Source organism: Heptranchias perlo, chromosome 23 (genome assembly GCF_035084215.1).
Source record: "Heptranchias perlo isolate sHepPer1 chromosome 23, sHepPer1.hap1, whole genome shotgun sequence".
NCBI classification, from domain to species: Eukaryota; Metazoa; Chordata; class Chondrichthyes; order Hexanchiformes; family Hexanchidae; genus Heptranchias; species Heptranchias perlo.
Window position 1 is genome coordinate 17597716 of NC_090347.1, and position 23827 is coordinate 17621542.

General features: G+C 41.1%; 1 protein-coding gene across 1 annotated transcript; it reads right to left on the reverse strand.

The window, feature by feature from the left end:
* Positions 1–873: 873 nt before the first annotated feature.
* On the reverse strand, positions 874–13890 carry tspan10 (tetraspanin 10). The gene is made up of 4 exons (XM_068004562.1): positions 13827–13890; positions 12354–12481; positions 3985–4580; positions 874–1428 (listed from the first exon to the last, which is right to left on the reverse strand). Exons 1-4 carry the CDS (start codon positions 13888–13890, stop codon positions 1122–1124), a joined length of 1095 nt encoding a protein of 364 aa, XP_067860663.1. The 3' UTR covers positions 874–1121.
* Positions 13891–23827: the final 9937 nt, after the last annotated feature.

A 23827-nucleotide genomic window follows, 5' to 3' on the forward strand; every position in this document is an offset into this window, starting at 1 on the left:
CTTTCTTTCTCTTTTTCTCTTTCCCTGTTTCATTCTCTCTCTCCTCTCTCTTTCTCTCTCCCTCTCTTACCTTCCTTTTCTCTCTCTTTCTTTCTCCCCCCTAATTTTAATCTCCTTATTTAATACAGACCTCCAGGCAAATATGATAAAAAAATAAACTGAGATATAATCTTTACCCAGACTTTGAATATGATTATAGTTAATGGTTGCTCTAGAAAGTATCAACCATTCATTTTTACCAGTGTAACTCCCCTGAATGTAGTAGTTAAATTTTGTGTGAATTGTGCTGCTAGCATAATTCTGTTGAAGTCATCCTAGTAACATTAAACGAGACATGGGTTGTCACCTAATCAAGACAGCTTGAGAGATGTCACCAGATATTTTTGATTTTTAATCTGATTAGTGGAGCATCAGGAGATCAATGCACTCAAGTGACACACTAAGGTTATTTGCAGGCACACTCAACTCACATCTCCGCACTACTTTCATTTCACTCACAAAGACAGCTGTTAAAACATTATGTTAACACAACAATCTTCACAAACAAATTAGTCCTCTAAATATAACCATGTGTTGAATTGTGGAGGTAGGTAAAACTTTTAGTAATAGATAATAGCTCCCTCGGGTCATGGACAGTACAATATTGATTACAATAAATCTGTAATTTGTGTATCTCAAATCCTCTGCTTGCCCGAGTAGTCTAAGCACTGTGGCAAAACATACATCTTTTAAGAAAAAAGGTAATTAAAACAATGCCGAATATGCAATGTTATAGGGTACAAAATGGTTGGGAAGGCATGCAATGTGTGTAATCACTCTTAGTTTGCATGTACCTAAATCCTCTCAGCACACTTAATCTCTGTATTCCATTCATAACAATCCTTAATTGGATAAGTAATAAGTCTCAGAAAAACCTAGCTTGGATTTCAAAGGCAGACTCGGTCAAGGACAACAAAGTGAGCTTGAATTTATTTAAAACTCCATTTGCGGTGTAGATTATTTAAGGCTTGGATACTAACAAAACTATGGAACAGTTCTGTCTTCTACTCCTCAACAGGTTCTTCCTGTCCGTTTTTGGCAGTTTGATAAAGTATCACAGGAATGCCTTGTCTTTCCCTCTGCTACCAATGGGCCTTGATTAGTTCAATGTCACTTAGTACCTTTGTTGCAAAGATGAGCCCTAATACTTGAATAACCATGAGAATGACACCAAATGCACCAATTGAACCTACGTTACTATTAAACCAGCTAGTAAGACGCAACATACACCCACGGAGATAGATATAATTCTGGGCTGTCACTTCTTCCATGTGTAAAGTGCCAAAGCCACACTGAGAGTTCAAAACTGTGCCATTTTCTTGGGGGTTGATGCAACATGAAGCAGGTGCTCCACAAGCATGGACGCCTGGAGAGCTGCAATTAAAATACCTGCAAAAGAAAATGTATATCAGCAGCTTAGAAACATTCCACAAGTTCTGTTTTTTAACAGAAAAACATATGCTATTTGAATTCTTACCCAATTTCTACACAAGGCCATTTGTCCCCACATGCTTCTTTCAATGGAGAAGTACATAAGGACTCATGATTCAGATTGTTCCACAACTGCTGCCAATACTGCTATGCAATAGGCTATCAGGGAAAAATATCTTGTTGTGATATGAGATGGGCAATGTCAATGGAACTGTCTACTCTTATGAAACCTTCCATTGATTAGCTGGTATGAAAAATGACAGAAGCTATCATGGCTAAAGCTGTGGAGATGAGTAGCACCAAAGTGAATCAAACATGCAACCATCAGATAGGCAGTGAGTATGGTATGACGTTAAGCTATAACTAGCAGAAAATATGTTTTTGAGCCTTCAAACCTCTTTTTTAGATGCAGTGTCCCTTTTTTAATGGTCTCATTGCCAGTTTCAAGTCAATATGTTCATTTTAAATAGTCAGTTTTATGAACTCTTAATCAGCAGAAATGTCTGTTCTGTTCATGGAATTTTGATATGCTTACCAAAATCTCAACTGGCAACCCACAATTTTAAATGTACATAAGTAAAAATGAGTTTTATTTCATATGAAATTAAGCCTGCAGCAGGTATCAAACACAAACACAAGGCTACAAAATGGCACCAACAGTTTCATTACAGAATCATGTAAAAACACGGAAAGTTGCCCTGCAGGAGCTTAATGTAAGGAAACATTAGTCGAAAATTAAAGTTTAATTTAGAATTTCACAAGCCATTCCACCACAGCCTTTCTCCCACAGGACGGTACAAATTGTGAAACTAGAACAAAATAAGTGAAAATGAATTTTTTATAAATAACACACTGTTCAGAAGTGAAGGACTGAAAGAAAAAATTTTTTTACCATCCTTTTCTTTTCTTGTCGAGACCAAATCAGAAGCTTAGGACTTTCACGTTACCATTATGGGAAAGCTGACAGGTGTACAGTACGTACCTTATGGTACATTACAACAACAGCATTTATATAGCACCTTTAACGTAGTAAAACATCCCATGGCACTTCACAGCAGTGTTATCAAACAAAATTTGACACTGAGCCATGTAAGGCGATATTAGGACAGGTGTTGGTCAAAGAGGTAGGCTTTAAAGAGTGTCTTAAAGGAGGAGAGAGGGGTGGAGAGGTTTAGGGAGGGAATTCCAGAGCTTAGGGCCTAGGCAGCTGAAGACATGGCCACCAATGGTGGAGCGATTAAAATCGGGGATGCGCAAGAGGCCAGAATTGGAGGAGGAGGTTACAGAAATAGGGAGAGATTCAGAAAAGAAAGTTGCATTTACAATTTGGGGTAACTGCTCTATCAATTTCGCATTCCTCCCTATCCCTATAAAGAAGCAACTGGCATTTATTTTGCATCCCTACATGATGGTAATGCCCAGATGGAGAACTTTAGAATAACAATGGACAAAAATAATACAAAGTGAGGGCACAGTGGTACAGTGTGTTGATGGACTAAAGCACAGTGCTAAGCCATGGTGGGATACTGGTTCACACCAGTCATTTTCCAAATAATGAGTTTCCAGTTAGAGAAGCAGTGCTCCTTCCTCAAAGTAATGGAGGTTAAAACTGGTGGGAAAATGTTGCTCTCACACCATCTGATGGCTGATAACACTTGAGCAGTTAGCTTTCTAAGATTTAATACAGGCAACACAGTTATCATTGTTCAAAATTCCCACTGTGGTTGTAATTAAATGATAAATGTCAATGTTTGCCTGTAGAAACGAATGTAAGGCTATTATTTACGATGAGTTTTCAGGTAGGAAAACTTTGGTGAAGCAAAAATATTAACAATTGATGGTGAACTTGGGTCCTTTACATTTCTGTCGAAGTACTAAGCCGTCCAAGGGCTCTCTCCTCAGCCAGAAAACGGTGAGCTTTCGAAGGTTTAACATAGACAACACGGCCTTTGACAATTCTGCTAAGATGTGTACCCTTATTGCAGGCACTTTGTCAGTCTTTGTGAAAATGCTGCACGCTTAGCCTGATATTTAGACATGAAGGGTAACAACAAAGTGTACTTTAAACTGCTATCAAAAGATGGAAAAGTCAAACTGATAGTTTCGGGTAGAAGATTGTTAAAAACAAATTTATTAAAGGACACCTGTTTATCCAAGCACAGTGGGTATATTAAAGAGTGATGAGAGTTGTTTGATTCAGCCTGTTAGAATAGGAGCGATGTTCCCACTGTGTTACCAACCGATCTGTTCACCAGTTGCTCTCACATTTAGTGGCTGATTAATACAGGCGAGGCTTCATGTGGACTGTAAACCTGTTGGTGTGGAGGAAATGCTGCTTGAATTAATAATCTCCCCTAATAAAAATCAACAAAAGGACAGGTTTCACTGTGCATTCAATTCTGCAACAAACTGTTAAGCAGAAGTGAGATCCGATTACTTTATGTAGTTAATAGACTATTTGTAGTTTATAAAATGGATCAGGTGGTTTTGTAAATACCGCGGTTAGCTACTTACAGATTTAGTTCCCAGTCGTGGTAAGATTCGACCCCACAGCACTTCAACCCTTTTTGGATCTCGTTCATAATAAATCGGAGGTCCGGATCGTCCTGATACCTCTTGACACCCAGGATCATCCCATTCTCCAGGTACTGTTCTATTCTGTCTCTCAGGACGTAGATCACGATCCCACCGACCATCTCCACCGTCACGAATATTAGGATTCCGACGGTGAAGAATTTCAGCAAGCATTGGTTCTCCCTCAGCGCCCCAACGCATCCAGCGAAAGACATGGTGCCAACGACCAGTCCCACAACCACGAACACCAGCATGGGGTCTGTACTGAGATTATTGATCTTGTCCATGTCCAGAGACTCCTTGTCTATGAGTCCCCAGACCCCGATCGCAAGCATTAAATAGCCCAGGACTGTAAACATGAAGTTGAACAGGAACATTACGTACTTGATGCAACCGTTGACTTTGTTGACTTCCTGGTGCCGATGCTGTTGGCTGTTGCGCTCTTGCTGCAGGTCGCTCTCCGTTTCAGCACCGTCCGCCTGGGGACAGCGACTCCACATCGCCAGCACCATCTCACCATTGTTGAGCCTAGCTTCCTGTCGGGGTGGAGACAGCGAGAGAGAGAGAGAAAAAAACAAACAAGAGGGGGCTTACTGAGAGATCGGACTCACTGGAGAACAGAAAATTAGAATTGTTTTTGCCACTGGGAGAACACCAGAAAGCAGTGGAGCTGTGACTACACCGCGCCACAAGAAGCGCAATCCACTCAGTACTTGGGATTCAACCACTCACAGCAGTCTCGCTACCACTCAAAACCTGATCGCTTCCAACAAACTACCTTCGCAAAAAGGGCTTTGCACAACGTGTAACCTTGATTCTGGCAGTGTACCATTAGGAAAAGCGCATTAAACAACATGGCATATCCCACTTTGTCGTGTTCATTGAATCTAGGAAAGTGCCTATTTTCACTCACCCAGCCTTACATTTCATTCTCACATATTCACGAACTGTCACTCATACGGTCACGCACCCATTCGTATTTTCTGCCAAACATACCCACATAGGTCAACACTCTGTTGCAAACACAGCGGCACACACACACACACACACTCCTACCATAAACACACTTACACAATTACTTATACATTCACACAATTTACTCAATCTCACATACACACTGTCACTCACCAAACACGGCATATTAGACTGTCACTCGTACACTTTCTATCATTCTTATACTTACGTTCACGCTAACAGTCACATTAGACCAGATTTTGCTGGAGCGGGGCATCTCACTGCATGCCCTGTTAGACTTGTTTGTGCACGTTTAGGTTTTTAATTTTTTTGCCAACAAAGCTGCAGGAAGTGTGAGCTGATAATGGGCAAGGGGGTATCTGGGACCATGGTGAACAACGGGACAAACAGTGCATCTCCTTAACGAATGAGATTAAAGGATTGAGAGATAAACAGAAGAAGGACTGAGAAGGAGGGTGAATTAGCGTGGGTGAATTCAATGGCCCAGATTTTGCTAAAAAAAACAGTGTCTGAATGATGCATGCAGTCATTAATGTGCAAAAACTTATGGTGAGGAAGGAGGAAGAGATACCTCATGAATTGCGAATCACCACAAGTTGCTGGCCGACTTGCGCTGCTCTGCTGTTAACTTTGCAAAAATGACAACTCGCCCATGACAAAAACATCCCCATGATTTTCATGAAGTTGCTGCACATTAATTACCCATTAAACTTCCAACAGAAAGTTAAGACTAGTCATTAACAGCATGAGTACCTTTTTAATGACGTGATAATTGTTAATGACTGCTAATCAACCTCTCTTGCCCAGAAAGTGAATAATTAAAAGTTTGGAGTCTCATTCCTTCAGTTTGTGAATTGTTGTTGGAGATTTTAAAAATGTCAAATTTTACATTTTAATATTTTTATATTTACTTTTCCTTTCTGTCTCTTTTTTCTCTTTCTCAATCCAATCTTTCTTTCCCTCTCTTTATTTCTATTTCTGTACCTGATTTGACAATGGCCCAGATTTTGCTGGTGCTGGGCATCTCACGGCTTACTCTGTTGGTTAGTCTTGTTCATATGTGTTTAGGTTTCAACATTTTTTGCCCACAAAGGTGCTTGAAGTGCGAGCTGATAACAGTGCAGTGAGAGCAACAGGGCAACTGGGACCTTGGTGAACAACGGGAGCAACTTGTAGCAATTCGCAATTCATAGGTTATCTCTTCCTCACCACAAGTTGCTGGCCAATTTGCACATTAATAACTGCATATGTTGTTCACATGCTGTTATTTTTTCAGCAAATTCAGGATGATCAGGAGTTGGTCTGGCTGCTCGGGGACAAGGGCGAGCCCCTGAACACCTGGCTCATTGACTCTTGTCTGGAACCTAGGTATAGACACACAGCAGGCATACAATGAGAGCCACACCAGAACCTGAGCTCTCTTATCACTGTCTGCTGCATGATTATGCTCTACGAAGAGGAATGAGTATGTAGCTGGAAATAAAGAGACCAATGGAATAGCAACACTGCAGAAAGAGAGTGAAGAAGAAGAGAAGGCTGAGATGGAGGTCCATGATGTCAAGATGGAGATCCATGATGAGTGGCCCAAAACACGGTCATCAACAACTATTTGCAATAAGAGAGACCAACTCCCATACACAAAGAGTGAATGTCATGCCATTTAAATGTAGCTGGCTGGCTCAATTTTGTCATCGGTAGACAATCAGCTTTAAGGCCTGATTCCGTAGGCCATAAAGTGGGACAAAATTAGGAAGTTGGGAAGGGGGATAGGAAGGCATCATAGATACCAACTGCTCCCTTGGTGTTAATATTGAGGTGTAATGCATCCCTTGAATGCAGGCTTGAAGTTGCAAAACAGCTGGTGTTTATTTTTCAAAAATCACTGTGATTCATCAGTTTAAAATGGTTGAATAAAACCACCAAATTCAAGCAGGTGAACTCCCAGTGGAATTAAATAAAGAAGAATGGAAACTGAGCATTCCATTCAGAGCTCATCAAAATTTGAATGCTATCTAGGGCAGCTGGGTTGCAGGTAAAAGAGCTAGGTAAATTGAATTTAAAAATAGCAGAAGGGCTTCACCTAATTGTGTTTGTAGGTTTTCATTCTCAAGAAGTAAAAAAATACACATGTCTCACTCTCCAGGTCTTTTGGTTTGTCTGCTAGCAATCGTTTTCTCCCCTGCTCTGACATTTATCGACACATTATGTGAGAGAGAGATTGCAGAGAGCAAAATACAATTTTGATTGTCTGTTACAACAGATTGAGAAGTCATGTTTGAGAACATGGCTTGAATATGATTTTAAGATTATACTGATCAGGTTCCAATAGAATATTGATTTTGCTGTGAATACCTGACAACAGCAGCAACAAATTACAATTATATATATATGAGAGAGAGAGAGAGAGATGCATACAGTGCAAACCTGCAGGGCATCATACTTCAAGTGAATGTAAGACAAAAATTGCAATTGACTCAAATAGTCTCATCCTTTTAAACTAACATACTGATTGGCTCAAATATTCAATTGATCAAATGGAAGTTATCAACAGTCACTTCCACTCATTAAGGTAGGAAAAGCTATGAATCAGAAATGAGAAACTACCACAAAACCACTCAATCAAATTGCTCCTTCCTTTTCAAATCCAACAGTCTGGAACTATCAACTACCACAACCAAATTGCTTAAACAATTTTTTTCAAGCTTCTTTCAACTGCCATTTTCCTTCCTCAGTCAAGTCAGTATATACAAGTAATAAAAATTACCCTGAAAATCCTCACAGCTGTTCGAGTGGACTCCCACCATAAGTTTCGTGGCGTCTGCCAGCGACCCAGATATGCCGGGTGTGGACTTAAGGTAAAGTTTCCTTAATGGCCTTGTGAGGGCCAGACCAAAGTTAACAGCATTGTTTTCTTCATCAGAGGCTACAAGTCAGGATACAGTGGAGAGGATTGTTGAAAAACAATCCCCTCTAACTCTGGCAACACCAACAATCACTCACCAATCCCACTTGCCTGCAGCAGCCCAGAGACTCCCACTTGAGGGAGTACAGATAATGTAGACATATAGTGAGACACAGCACAAGGAAGCTAAAGGACACAAATGTGGAAGTAGAGCCTAGTGTAGTTGAGAAATGACATAAGACATGTCAACCCCTAGCTGCGGTGCAAACGGATGATGATGTCAGGGGTCTTGCCAAGGAGAAAGGATGCTAGCATATACAAATAGAGGTTCATCGTGGCCTCTTCCAAGATATGTGGCAAATGGCTGGGATAGTGGTGGAGTCCACTGTCCTGTTGTGCACCAACTTCTGGGAGGAGTTCAACTCATTGTAGGGCAGAGTAGAGAAAGTGGCAGCTGTAGAAGCACCTGCAAAACTTCCTCCTCATCATGAGAGATCCGAGGAAATTCCGTCAACTGAAAGTGGAGGCACTGAATGATGGACTCTAGATCTTGGGGGACCAAATTGCGAAGTATACAGTGCAGCATCTCGGATGGACTAAGGATATTTGGTTGACGCTCTCTCAGCGATTTAAGGATCTTTCTGATTCCATGAGGTCCGTTCTCCTACTGATTGCTGGAAATCAGAATCCTGTTCCCAGCACCAGTGGAGAAACTGGTGTGTTTACCTCAGCAGCTACTTTCCTTCATGGCAACAGCAGAGAGGAGCACTCCATCAGCTCCACACAGAAGCCTTCATCTTTGCAGGATCAGAACACTAAGGAGCCCATGGCACAGGTTCACCCTGCCCTGTGTCCATCCCAGGTCTTGGGGGCACTGAGAGAAGGGCAACCACCATCCCAAAAAGCTCATAATATTTTGCATTAACAATCTACATCTCACGCCCCAGGTTCTCACATGGCATGTAGAAGAATTGTTAGCATACGGCAGAAAAAAGCCTTATAACAGCCAGAAACTGAAGGATTGTGGAGACTTTGGTTGAATTCAAACAAAGGCTTGCAGAATAATACACTGCACAATCCAGTTTCCGTGGCTTTGCCAATTATACTTACCTGCTTATTACAAAAAGTCCTATTTATTGTGATGAAACCTTTTTGAATTAACTTATTTTCTTTGATTTCTATTGGGTCTTTTTTAAACTTGACTTTACCACCACTGCTGTGAAATCTTTACATCAAGACATGTATAAGTGGCACAGTTTAATCTGAGTTCCAATTTCTTGTCTGTCACTTTGGGGAAGCACCCAGGACACTCAGTGGCATGTTTATTATCACATCCACAATATGCCACCAGGCCAAACTTTTTTTTTTGCTAAAATCATTTAAAAAGAAAGTTTTAGGACTCCTTCAGTAATATTGACAAAATGAAAGGGATTTCAAGGCCACTTAAAAATCAGGATCAATGTGAAATGCATCTGTCAGTTGTCCTGAGACACTGTTATAAGTAGAGTGAACAAACTGCTGACTCATACCATAGCAGAGCCCCTCACCGTGGCCCGTGTACAATGCTGTAGTTCACTCAATTTTTGTTACTTTTTCTTTAAAAAAAAATTAATGTTTTGGTAAATTAAAACTAAAGAGTGTTCAGGGATCAAATTGTTGCATTATCATTCCATACAATTGCCATAGCTGTTCAAGGCATAAAGTCAACAAAGCATTCCTTGTATCAGTCACTAGTTCATCTCTACATAATGCCTGGTGGGCAGATCATAGGATTTCATCCCATGGGCTCTCTTAATAATGTTAAAGGTCATTTGCATAACTCTAAACTGAAAGATTATTGTAGTATGTTGCATCCAAAACAGTGCTATTTTACTTTAAAAGGCACAGTCACAAATATAAAATGTTTTCATATTTCTTTATTTGATTAGCTCTGAACCCTCATCTCTCTCTAGTTTCTCCCCAAGTTTTCTCCCAGCATTTAGCATCCATAAGGTCTACATCCTGCTCCATTGACCCCATTCCCACTAAACTCCTGATCACGCAACTTCCCTTCCTGGCTCCCAAGGCAGCTGACATTGTAAATATTCTCCCTCCTCAGGCACTGTCCCCCTTCATCTCAAGACAACCATCATCACACCCACCTCAAAAATCCACCCTTCAACCCTTTATTCTCCCTAACTACTGCCCCATCTCCAATGTCTCTTTCCTCTCCAAGGTCCTTGAACATGTTCTCATCTTTCAGATACCTGCCCTTCTCTCCCGCAACTTCCTTCAATCTCTTCAGTCAGGTTTCTGTCCCTCCCATAGCACCAAATTAACCCTAACCAAAGTCACAAATGACCTTCTCGTTGACTGTTATGGATTATCCTCCACAACCCCTCCGCAGTCTTTGACACAATCAATCGCACCATCCCCCTTCATCAGCTCTCCTCTGTTGTCTAGCTCAGTGGGACAGCCCTCACTTCAGTTCCACTCTTACCTATCCAATCATTGCCGGGCACCTCTAGCAATGCCTTCTCTTCCCATTTGGCACCATCAGCTCAGAGGTCTCCCAAGGATCCATCTTTGGCCCCCATCCTCTTCGTCTACATACTGCCCCTTAGCAACACCATCCTCAGTCATGGGGTCAGCTTTCACATGTATGCTTCTCCCTATCTCTGTAATCTCCTCTAGCCCTTCAACTCCCCCCCCCCCCCAAACCTATACCCTCTGTTCCTCTGATTCTGGCCTCTTATATATCCGTAACTCTCCTTTTGCCCCATCATTGTTGGCCATAGTTTCAGCTTCTTATGTCCCATGATCTAGAATTCCCTTTCGAAACGTATCCACCTCTCCCCCTTTAAGAGTTAAAAAAAATCTCTTCGACCAAGCCTTTGGTCACCCCTCCTGTTCTCTGAATCTGAAAAGTTGAAATTTTTTCCAAACTGAAATCTTATATTTTGATATTTTGGAAGGGGGAAAGACCATTGATTAATTAAAAATGTAAATATGGGAAATATTTTACAACTTATTATTACTTTTCTGGAGGGAGGGGATGCGATAGGAATTTTTTATGGTCATTGCCAATGCAGTGGACTGGAACACTGTGCTTTTTGCATCCAGTTGCACAGAACAATTCACTAAACGAAAAAGCTGAGCAGCATCCCACTATTTAACATTTTATCTGTAGCCAGGCTGACAAATAGACCATTTGCACCCACTCAGCTAACGTCCAATCAGCCTAGGCAACCAGGGAATTTATATTAAAACAATTCATTCCTTAATTGTCTTAATATAGAATTAAAAAAAAAATGCTTTGTTGATTAGCCAACGATATTTCTGACATGTTCTTTCACATTGCTACTTGAATTTGATGTTGTTTAAACTACAGAAGTAACGCACAGTGTGCAACAGAAAAGTGGTTATAATCTAAGCTGACGATAAACCATATGATTTTAAAAGAAAAAATGCCATTTAAAAAGCACTTTATTGCAAATCTCAGAAACATGCCAAAAAGGTTCATACACAATTAATTACTTTGAAAGATAGCAAATGTTGTCAGGAAGGGAAATATTGCAACTAATTGCCACAGCATCATCTGAGGTACACTACCTCCAACAACATAGCACTCCCTCATTAGTGCACTGACTGTCAGCCTGGCTAATGTGTTCAAGTCCTCGAGTGGAGCCTGAACTCTCAACCTCCTGACTCATTCTGATAAACAACAGGTGAATTGAAGATCAATTAATAGTTTTTCACTTAATTGGAGTATGTTTACTTGTCAAATCTTCATTTAAGTAGGATTGGCTGTATATGGAGTATACTGACCTAGATCTTCTCCCATTCTTCAAAATGTTATAATAAAAAACATTTTCAAGTTTTGGAAACACTTCCTCACAGCCAACCTTCAAATGTATGGGTTTCTACTGTATACTGAGAGAGATTTTCAAATTTGTACCAGGCTATAGGATAACATTGTGAGGCATTGATAGTAGTGATGGATAAGAGAAAAAAGAGAAAACATAAGAGAAAAAATACATACATTAAAACTGTACTTCTACTTCTGAAAGTTTTGTTGAAAATGTCTTTTATTCAGCTGGTTATTACATGACAGTTTTTACTAACTTTGTAGACCACGAAATTAAAGGAATTGCACACTTCTTTTTAATGACACCTATTGAAAGACCCAGAATGGATGTTGTAACTGTATGAGAATTAAAATGCTTGCTTAAAAAACGATTCTCGGGATTCACACAGCAATAGGCCACTTACATCAAATACCGACTGAATTATTAAACACTTACTAAAACGGATACATTTCAATCCCATTACATTTGGTCTAACTGAAATAATTTCCAATAGCCATGTACGCAAAGCAGACAAGAGTCATTCCAAAAAGGGTGGCAAGGAGTTACGATTATGACATTTTCAAATGATCGTTATGAACCTTTACCTTGACTATCAAAGGACTGAGTTCACCCACTTCTCTCTCCATCTTGATGAAAGGGAAACATTGGGACATTTTCATCGTCTGCTTATCCACGGTTTGATTCAAATGATGGTCAGTGTTAACGGAAAGTACTCACAGTCAAGTGCTGCTGTTTTCCCCAGTGAACAAGCGAGAGAGAAATAGTGTAAATCTCAGCCTTTGCCCACGAGTTCCTAGATCATGTGAGAGTCACTGCTAAGGGATTAGACGAGGAAGATCAAAACTTTTTTTTTTGAAAGCCAGTCTCGCTTTTCTCCAGCCCACATTGTCCTTACATACTGTACAGCTCTGCTCACCGCTGATTGGTTTGCGATTCACTGACCTGATTTCATATGTGATATTCTTCTCAAAAAAGCTACTTGATTCACAGAAGTATTTTGCAAATTTGATACAAATATGCCAGAGTGTGGACGGTGCGGGGTGGGGGAGGGGGGGAGAATAAATTACACAGGCTGTTTCACGCTTGCATTGAGGTGTAATTATAGCAACCAAAGGTGTCCAAATATTTGTCTGAGGGATATGATCTATGACAATGAGTAGTGAATGACTGGAGGCATTCGAGGGTCACCAGAAACAAGAGTATCTACTCAACTGGAAGGAGGCATAGAATCATAGAAATTTACTACACAGGAGGCCATTCGATGCATCATGTCTGTGCCAGCCGAAAAAGAGCTATCCAGCCTAATCCCACTTTCCAGCTCTTGGTCAGTAGCCTTGTAGGTTGCGGCATTTCAAGTGCCTCCTCTGTTCCAAAGAAAACAACCCCAGCCTATCCAATCTTTCCTCATAGCTAAAATTCTCCAGTCCTGGCAACATCCTCATAAATTTCTTCTGTACCATCTCTAGTGCAATCACATCTTTTCTGTAATGTGGTGACTAAAATTGTACCCTGTACTCTAGCTGTGGCCTAACTAGTGTTTTATACAGGTCTAGCATAACCTCCCTGCTCTTATATTCTATGTCTCGGCTATTAAAGATGATGTGGAGATGCCGGTGATGGACTGGGGTTGACAATTGTAAACAATTTTACAACACCAAGTTATAGTCCAACAATTTTATTTTAAAATCCACAAGCTTTCGGAGGCTTCCTCCTTCCTCAGGTGAATGTGGAAATGAAATCCTCGAACCTATCGCATTTATAAATCACAGAACAATACCTGGTGATTACAGAAAGTCTTTTCAACTGCCCGTTGCCAAGGCAACCAAAGTGTTCAGATGGCTATTAAAGGCAAGTAAGTATGCCAATTGCCTTCTTAATCTACCTGTCCTGCTACCTTCAGGGATCTGTGGACATTCTCAGTATCCTACCATTTATTGTGTATTCCCTTGCCTTGTTTGCCCTCCCCAAATGCATTACCTCACACTTCTCCAGATTAAATTCCATTTGCCACTTTTCTGCCCACCTGACCAGTCCATTGATAGCTTCCTTCAGTCTACAGCTTTCTTCCTCACTATCATCCATACGACCAACTTTCGTATCATCTGCAAACTTCTTAATCATGCCCCCTACATTTAAGTCTAAATCATTGATATATCCCACAAAAAGCAAGGGACCTAGTACTGAGCCCCGCGGAACCCCACTTGAAACAGCCTTCCAGTCACAAAAACACCCGTCGAGCATTACCCTTTGCTTCCTGCCACTGAGTCAATTCTGGATCCAACTAGCCACTTTCCCATTGATGGAAAGCAGGAATCCTTTTGCCCATATGGAATTTTGACAAGCCTCCTTTTGCAGCTGTCTGTGCGTTACTGACGTTGTTCACTTGCACTGAATTCATGGGGATGTACACATATTATCAGAAAAGTTGAGACCTTCCCTCCCCACCCTCTCCCCCTTCCGTATATTGGCATAATCCTCAAGAGAATAAGAGTGCGTGCACGGGCGACACTTTCAAGAGTTCAAACTCCAACCCCACATACACGTGTACACCCACACACAACCATCACAGAAGTTTAAAAATGTTGTCTGTTTTCTTAAATGTACAACCACATATGTGGGCACATCCTATGAGTAGCATTTGGCAGGAACTTTCAATTTGCCCTGAACACATCCCTCTGATGCCATGGAGGATGACGCAGGCTGTCACTTCAAAAAGACCAAAGGTATAATGTACCTTTAGGCACTTATGGAAGATTTGCCAGTATTCTTTAGCCTGGCCGTCTGGCTGTTGGTGATTTGATTGTTGAAAAAAACACTGCACAGGAGAAAAATGAAGCTTAGGAAAGACTTTTATCAACTGGAACAGCAAGGGAGAGACTGCATCCAAGTGATATATACAATATCATTACTGAGACCTGATGCTGAAGGATGAAATGTGAAATTAGTTCGGTTATACTGAGTCTGATGTACATTCATTTAAATCAGAACATGGTGAAACCATCCCCTGAGGTTAGATTACACCAGCACTAACCCCTCACCAATAATTTGAGGAAGGCACATCAGAGGTCAGATTGTGGATAGTTTCAGGGATAAGTGAAGTTTCTTATAAGGATATAAGGCAGAGCTCATAGAATTCTGTAGCATGAGGCCAATTTCTGAAGTAACCTCAACCAAATTCTGAAGCATGAGAATGTGTGTTCTGTGGGAGGTGGTCCAGGGCTAAGAGACACCTTATTGTAATAAATATTTTAAAAATATACAGTATGAAAACAGTGGGGTGCATTTAACTGTTTAAAAGAAGTTTACTGTGTTCGGCCTCTGAATCTTTCATCCACTGCTCAGTTGTTTATAGTAATAGCTGAACTTAATACCCAGTTGCCTTACCTGACTTTCCACTTAACTGGATGAAATACCTAGGTGTTTTGTGGTAGATAGTTGTTAAGTGGCAACTAGCTAAGCTGATGGCTATTTTCTTTAAAGTGTTTGTAACATTGTGGCTTAGATTTTCTGATGGACATTATTTTAACACCGGTGTTAATCTGTTTGAAATATGTGGGTTAACCCCAGCATTACAAGAATGCAAATTGGAAAATCTAGGGTTGTTTCTCCTAACATGGTGAGCAGGGTCTACGCATTAAAGGTATTGGTCACACCGAGTTCCCATTTTAAGATTATATTTCCTGGTATGTTTAAAGTGCAATGTACTCAACACTTGCTGTTGTCCGATGCAGTAACCAGCTGGGGTTAGCAACCAATGCTCAATTCACGGGCCCATCAAATAAACAAGGAGATGCACTGTTGCAATTTTAATTTGGAAAAACTTCATGCTGAGGCTGTGTTTACTGTTTTGAGAAGTGGCCCCCAAATTTCCTCTCTGATATCCGGGCGGGTAGCGGTGGAATTTGGGGCCGGTCGGGTTACTTCAGGTCCCTGCCCCTTTTTTCACCCATCAAAATTTCCACCAGAAGTGGGGATGACCACATTAACATTCAGCTACATATGTGGGGGTGGTCACATAAACATCCAGCTACATACGTCACATTCCATATTTCCAATCATTTATGCATTAGAAACACTGTATCCCTGGCATCCAGTGTTGCTAAGAGTCTTGAGAGGGATATAAAATTTTAAAGGTCAGTTTTGACAATGCAATCAACACCAAAACTGGCATAATAGAGAACTGGCATTAATTTTCAATTTTTCAAAATGGTCTCCAGGACCATTGGGATAAATTTATGCTCTTTCCCTCACCTGAGTTGCACTGTGCTGTCAGAGGATGGGAGCACTTGATTTTTCTGCCCCAGGCTATTTGCATGGCTCCAGTGCGCTCCCAACACTAGTCGTACATCTGAAATTTGGGGAGGTAACAGGCTCAGGCTCAGTGACACACCATGAAATCTCTGTGGGATACAAAGCGGGTGGAGATCTGATGTAACAGATTTTGGTCCCTTTTTTCTACTTCACTGCGCCTGGAGAATGCCAATTCCTCAGGCGCAGCAAATAGGAAAATCCACCCTGTGATTTCAATACCACTTACATGTTTGGTCAGTGCCTGCGTCGTACCATCGTACCTTCCCTATCCCTCTGAGTGAAATTTTAATCTTAACAGAGGCAATAGAACTCCGCAAGCATGTTTCATAGATTGCTGACTGAATGCTAATCATTCTGGATTTAACATAAGGCACCATTGTTCAGGTTCGGCAAAGTCTGCTGACCAGTTCCTGGGATAACATAGAACAGTCTGCTCCAAAAACAGCTGCAAAAGTAGCTAAATCATAGAATCATAGAAATTTATGGCGCAGAAGGAGGCCATTCGGCCCATTGTGTCCAGCCTAATCCCACTTTCCAGCTCTTGGTCCATAGCCTTGTAGGTTACGGTACTCCAAGTACAAAAAAATCTTGCATCTGTAATATTAGCTACTTGGGAAAGATTACGAGGTAGTAGATGTTGTGTTTGCTCAGCATGAAATATTGTAATGTAATTTTCACATGGACGTCCAGCCATTTTGTTTTAGCCACAGTTGGGACTGGTACTATATTCTTTCGTATAATAAAATCCTCACATCTCAGGGCTAAAACAAACTGTGTAAAGAGTTTTCTTTTCCCACTAATGGAATTAATCCATACACTTGCCTCCTCCCATTTACAGTTAGACTTTAAACATTTTGCTATCAGCAGATGTTCCAGAGAATTCTAAACATAGTAGGCTAGAAATTCCCCTTCTGGCCTCCTGGGAGAGAGGAATCTGGGGCAGGGCAGGTTTTCTTCCTGTCCCATGGACGCACCCCTGACTCCATTGCAAATCCTGCAGACGACGTAGTTTGTATAGTGTAGGTGGCCATTTTGGAGCCTCAGTGTGTGCACGAGCTGAAGATCTTTTCAAAATAATTGCAGGGCAGCATTTCAAATTTTCTACTTTCACAATCCAACTAATCACTCTGCAGTCAAATGCCATAGGAAAAGCAACCTTTTAAATAATACTGGGCCCCACTCCCACCCGAATCCAGTCCTGGCACGGTCTGTATGCCTGCTTCGTGCTTGGGTACATCACATCAGGGGCAAGGGAGACGGGACTGATGGGATTCTGGCTGGTCGGTGTCATTGCAGCAGCCTTGCCTCCTGTGGTGATGTCCACATGGAGATGGGGGAGGAGGGGCAGGGGCGGGCAAGTGGACAAAAGCAGCTTGTCCCCACTCCTGGCAGAATTTTAAACTGATATGAAAGTAAGATTCAGAGGCCTGACATTAACAGATTCTGTTCTCTGCCCACCCAGATAACGGCAACTATACTGATTAGGTTCGACGCTGAATGGAACACGAGTCCAGTAGGATCAAAAATGGTTTTAAAAGTGTCCAGAGCTTTTGGATTTCCTGGACTCTATTTAAACTTAGTTGGACTTAACTTTTGTGTGTAGATAGTGCAGGCAATGCGACCCTAAACATTTAAATTTAAACTACTGGGTGATCTCTGCGTATTCATGTAACCATGCAAGTTCAGAGCTCTGTTTTGGCACAAGAATCAGAAATCCATCTGAGGAATGTGAATGGTGCTGCCTGGCCAGAGCCAACACTTCAACTGCTGACGTGAGACTGGAAACTGCACTTTAAATGCAAAATAACGGTCTTCAAACCACAAAAGAAATCCACATCAGTATTTTCTGTTCAGCTATAATCCAATATGGAAATAAAAAGCTATCTAATTTAAAACACTGTTGGCTGCCCTGTTATTAGAAAAGGGAATTGACCCTCTAATCCACCTCTTCCCTTCCCTAGTTACTGTAGCCACTGTACGATCTGTCCTAAACAAATAGGATTAGACCCATTATCATCTCCATCCATTTTTAGCCAAGCAAGTCAATTACCAACTTGCTTTCAGGAGAGCGGATTAAGAAATGTAATTTAGTCGTATTGGCTTATTGTCTTCAACTGACTGCTGAACTGGATTCAGGTGGGCGTGGGGCCCAGTATTATTTAAAAGGTTGCTTTTCCTATGACATTTGACTGCAGAGTGATCAGTTAGATTGTGAAAGTAGAAAATTTGAAATGCTGCCTTGAAATTATTTTGAAAAGATCTTCAGCTGGTGCAGCTGGCTCGCTTACGCTGTGGCAAAGTCTGGCAGTGAAGATACCCCCGTCCCCTACTGAGGCCCTAAAATGGCCGCATGAGACATGTTCAAAGTAAAATAATATCTATGGTATTTACATAAGGACCATGGAGATGAGGTATGTGAGATAGTTAGCAGTATGGAAAAGGTAGACCCTGAAAATTACTTGAAATTAAACTGTGAGAATAGGGCAACGGAACAGAGAAATGAGTCCAGGAAATTCTTCTTTACTTAAAGAGTGTTCCGCACATGAAATGGATGACTAGAGTAGTAGAGGCAAAATCCCTGGAATAAATTTTTTAAATTATATTGGATGCCATGATGGGTGAACTGTAGAGTCTTACGGGATAGATGGGCTTAGATGTGCCAAATGACCATCCCTATCCGTATTTACCTTGTGACCTTGAAATCTGTAAACTTCTCTTAAATAACAATTAACCTCTAATTGGCCTCAGGATTTCCAGCAGTGGGACTTTGTGACCTTAAAGGGACAGGCCATTTTAAACACAGTTCCACATTAGAGGCAGATTAATACATTGTGCATTACATGGTATAAAGCTCCTCTCATTGTAAAACATTGGAGCCCCAAATATCTGCATTCTTTCCTGTGGATTTGAAGTGCATTCAGGGCAAGTGAGGACCTTCGGTGACAGAAATTGGGGTGGACCTGGTAATTCTGGATCTCCACCCCGATGAAATTCACACTGGGATTTCCTGTGGGGTGGGGATGGGTTGTTGTTACATCTACCTCCTTGCAGCCTCAAGTAATAAATGGAGAAGGGACAGACAAGATGATGTTACCTGTCGGAATTCTCACAAGTCCCCCAAACTTTCTTCCGTGGAACGGGAGCCATCAAGAGTGTCCCTGGCTGGCTCCATGGCCTGGAGCTCTGAAGAAAATCAGATGTTGCCTTTGGGAATTTGGCCTTCCTAGAACCGGGCCGATTTCCCAGCTTTTACCACCATCTTCAGCTGGATGGGCCAGCTCTGCACCCACCCCTCCTCCCCCCATGCACCTGTCTACTGCAGCATGTCCCTGATCTTCCTCACCCCAATGTACCAGGCACCCTAGCTGTGCTGACATTGGAGCAGGGGCCTACCAAAAATCTGCAATCTGTCTGACCCTGGGAAATCTGACAGGGTCAGAACTTCTCTCATGCAGATTGGATAGCCCTTTCTGCTATAGCTATGGGGATGGAACGGGATCATGGTTTTTTGGGCCCAATATAATTTACCTCACTGTGAGCAATGCCATGGGCGATTCACTAGTTGCATATGAAATTTCTGAATTTGTCACACTTCAGACATCACACCTGAGATGTTACACACTTCAAATTGTCAAATACATATAAAAGAGAGAAACAAAGGCAGTCATTTCAGATGGGCTTCTACTGAGCTGGAGCTGAGAATTTACAAACCAATGCTAATCTGCAAACCTCTCTCTAATGGCACATGTGCCCCTTGCAGCTATTAGACTTTGTGGCTTCAAAGGGAAAGGCAAACTTAAACACAGCTCTGTATTACCAGAGAATAATACATTGTGTATTACATGGTATAAAACTACTGTCATTGTAAAGCAGCATATCTTCTGACCTCATGAGTAATGCCTCGAGAGATCTACTGGTGTGTACTATACTGTATACACAAACAGGACAGCATATACCAAAATAGCACATACACAATTGAGAGCACATATACTAATGTAAAACAAAAATGCACTTATAAAGAACTTTTTCATGTGACTCATAACGTCTCAAAGCGCTTTGCACAAAAATTATTTTGAAGTGCATTGGCTGATGTTATGTATGCAAATGCTGCAGCCATTTTATGCATAGCAAATTCCCACAAGCAGCAATGAGATGAATGATCAGATAATCTGTTTTGGCTATTCAGGGAAATTTATTACATATGCAGTCAAGAGATCATTTGCCATTATACAACATGGACAAGCAGGAAAATACTATTATAATGGCGAAGATTAGTATATGTACACCAATAGATCTCTCAAGGCATTACTCATGAGGTCAGAAGATATGCTGTTTTATAATGTCAGTTGTGTTATACCATATAATGCACAATGTATTATCCTGCTGGTAATACAGAGCTGTGAATGAACGGCGCCCACTGCTTGTTAGACATGCACTTGCCCATAAACTTTTCTTGGTTTTTTTCACGGCAAGTTCCTCTTATTGAGCGCTGAATTCAAAATGGCGCCCTCTCCCGGGCATCTGGGACCTGTGTGAACGGGGCAAGCAACTGTCTATCTCCTTAACCAATCAGACTAAAGCATCTGATGAGCAGCAGAGTCAGAGCCAGGACGTGTAAGTTAGAATAATGAATTCAATGTCAGATCAATGACAGAAAGTGAAATAAAGAGGGGGTAAGAAATCTGAAGGAATTGTAAAATTTAATCTTCGTGCCAGAGAGATCGTTTGACAGTCATTAAGTCATTACCATGCCATTAAAAGGGTGCTTAGACTTAAATGACTTGACTTTATTTTAGCGAGATTAGTTCGTGTCCATCAGGTCAGTGTGGGTAATTCACGCTGTTCCATTCATTTGAACGGTGAATCAGCCGGCGAGATGCCATTCTCGCGAAGTTTGCGGAGGAGCAAGGCATCTGGTACAGCAACTTTTGGATTTCCGTGTTTAACTGCGCATGTGCGGTCACTAGAAGTTGCTCTATCATTTTCAAAGAATTAACGGTGAGCACTGTTAGGCTTGCCGTTATTTTCAGAGCAAAATCCGGCTCAATGTATACACAACAGGGAATGCATATACCATTACAGTATCCATACTGTACAGAAAACAGCCAATACCCCAAAATGCAGCTAAAATTTGACCTGGAACAACCAATAAAACTTTTTGAGTTAGGAACTCATTCGAGTCCACAGAATTTATAAAGCACTATACTGACACTAAGTGGTAATAAAAAGGAACTGCAAGCATTTTTTTTCTGCAAATTGAGATTTGAATGTCAAATACTAAGCTCTCCATTTTGCACACCCATGCACAAAGACAGATCTGTTTGGAAAGTCATTTACTTTTTCTGTAGTTTTAGAAATGTAAGAAAAGTTATTATTTACGGCACGGACTCGATGGGCCGAATGGCCTCCTTCCATGCTGTAACCTTTCTATGATATCTCCATGTGTGCATGAGAAAATCGAATATTTGTAATGAAGACCAAGTGCAAGTGCATTATAATAAATTAATCACATGCAAATTAAACGGAACATGCAGTATAATGCACATTGCTGTGTATACACATGGACAAAGTGGGGAAAGGCGTGAGCAAAGATTAAAGTAACATTTAGAAGCTCAGAAAACAGCGGGGGTGGGGGGGGGTTAATTTTCACCTTCACGGATTGAGCGGTAAATCAGCAGAAGGATCACCCGCCCCATATAGAACCCATCCTAGTCTCATTTCCATTGACATCAGTGGAAATAAAAATCAGGCCAATTCTCTACTGAGTGGGTGATCTGCTCCAGTGGTTTACTGCTCAAGCGGCATTGGTGTAAATTTACCCCCAAGGTTTATTCTGGGACTTAGGAACCCAAACGTATTCAGAGATGAATTAAATAGAGTCTAATGAACATCTTGGACCAGTTACAGGGTAGCCATCTAATTGAAGGATTTTGGGAACGTCAGAAACCACTGGTATGAAATTTGAGCAGTTTAGGATGGTCATCTAAACCCTGAGGTGAATTCACATCTTGAAGCTTTCTACTATACATTTTAAAAATAATTTGTTTTGTTAATGATGGGTGTAATGGTAGACAACAACAACCTCTGTGTTTATATATTTCCTGTAGTTAATGTGTGATAACATTCGTATTGAAGGGTGAATGATGGTAACATAATCATTGCACGTTTATATGGAGAATCCAGTTTATTACCATGAAATAACACTGTTGGTATGTATTTCTGTAATATATTGAATAATTCATTTTTTTCAATTTAATCTTATTCTTGTTATCTTCTGCTACTGTATCACTCCTGTTACTCAATATTGCCAATAAACAATTCACCTATTTTTAAACAAGAGAACAAAAGAGAAAATTGTGTCTGATTCTCATTTGTTGTCCATCACAGATGCCCTTTATTTAAGAAAAATGTCTTGACCAGTCATGATATATGATAAATATTTCCACAATTAAGGCTAACTAGGTAATAGTAGTGAGTTACAGTCACCAAGTAAATGGAAATACTTGTAACACCATGGATAGGGCATATTTTTTTGATAATACTTGTAAGTTTTCTACTGAACAAAAGTGATTTTAAGTGAATATTTTTGTGATGTCTAGCTCGAGATCAGTTGAAGCCACTTAGTGATTTTGCTTTGTCATTGTGATGGTATAGATCTACATTATCATTTCACCAGACAACAGTTTCTGAGAATACAGGTTGAGAATCAATTGAATATGATGCTTATCCAACCAATGGATCCAAGTGAATAATGCACAAGTGATGAAGAAGTTGTACATACGATGTTGGCTCTTCCGTTTGGAAAAATACTGTACCCAATGATCTCCTATTCTCTGCTTAAACCATATGCCACATCTTACAATAGACTAATAAATAGTAATAGAAGGGTGCGTTTGCCAGTCTGTGAGTGGTACCTGCTGTTTTTTTCCAGCCAGGCAGAACCATGTTTACGTTGCTTGGCTTCTGCCTGGCTGGAAATCTAACTATTTTGCCCTGGAGAGAATGGTGAGGAGAGAATGTCCGCTCTCTAAACATTTAAGCTGAAATAATATAAATTTAAAATGTGCCCGGGAAGTCTAACTGACACCCTGAGCACTTTCTAAACCGGGTTTGACACCGCATTGGATATACACTCCATGCAGTGTCAAACTAAAACTATTATTACCTCCAGGCAATCTCGCTCTATTTCACTCCAGAGTCAGATCAGACCTGACACTGGACATTTGCAGTGTACAAGCACCTTTAAGTTTATTGCAATAGATTTACCCCAGGTTACAGTGATGCAACACATAGTGACGTCATGCTGACCTTTCAAAGCAGCAAATAAAATCATTGGGCCTGCCATTATCCTAAATGTGAGTAAAGAAACTGTTGTCATTTTTTCATTGGGAGCAGTGTGGTTGTCAGAATATTTTGAATGCTCAATTTTCTGAAGCATTGAAGACATGGGGCCCGATTTTAGCAGGGGTGCGGGTTCTCGGCGGGTGGTCTATCGGGCGCGTGGAAAACGCGGCCGGTGAATTGAGTGCGTCCCCCGCCCGATCGCAGGATAATTGAGGTAATTAACGTGCTGTTACGGGTTCTCCGCTTCTCAGCTGCGCGCCGGCGGCCTGCGCATGCGCAGTGACGTCTGAGCGATGGTGGAGCTCTATTTAAAGGGGCAGTCCACCAATGCCCCTCCAGCTGCAAACAAGAGGTAGCGCAACATGGAGCAACCCAAGGGTAAGGCTGCCCCACGATTCTCTGA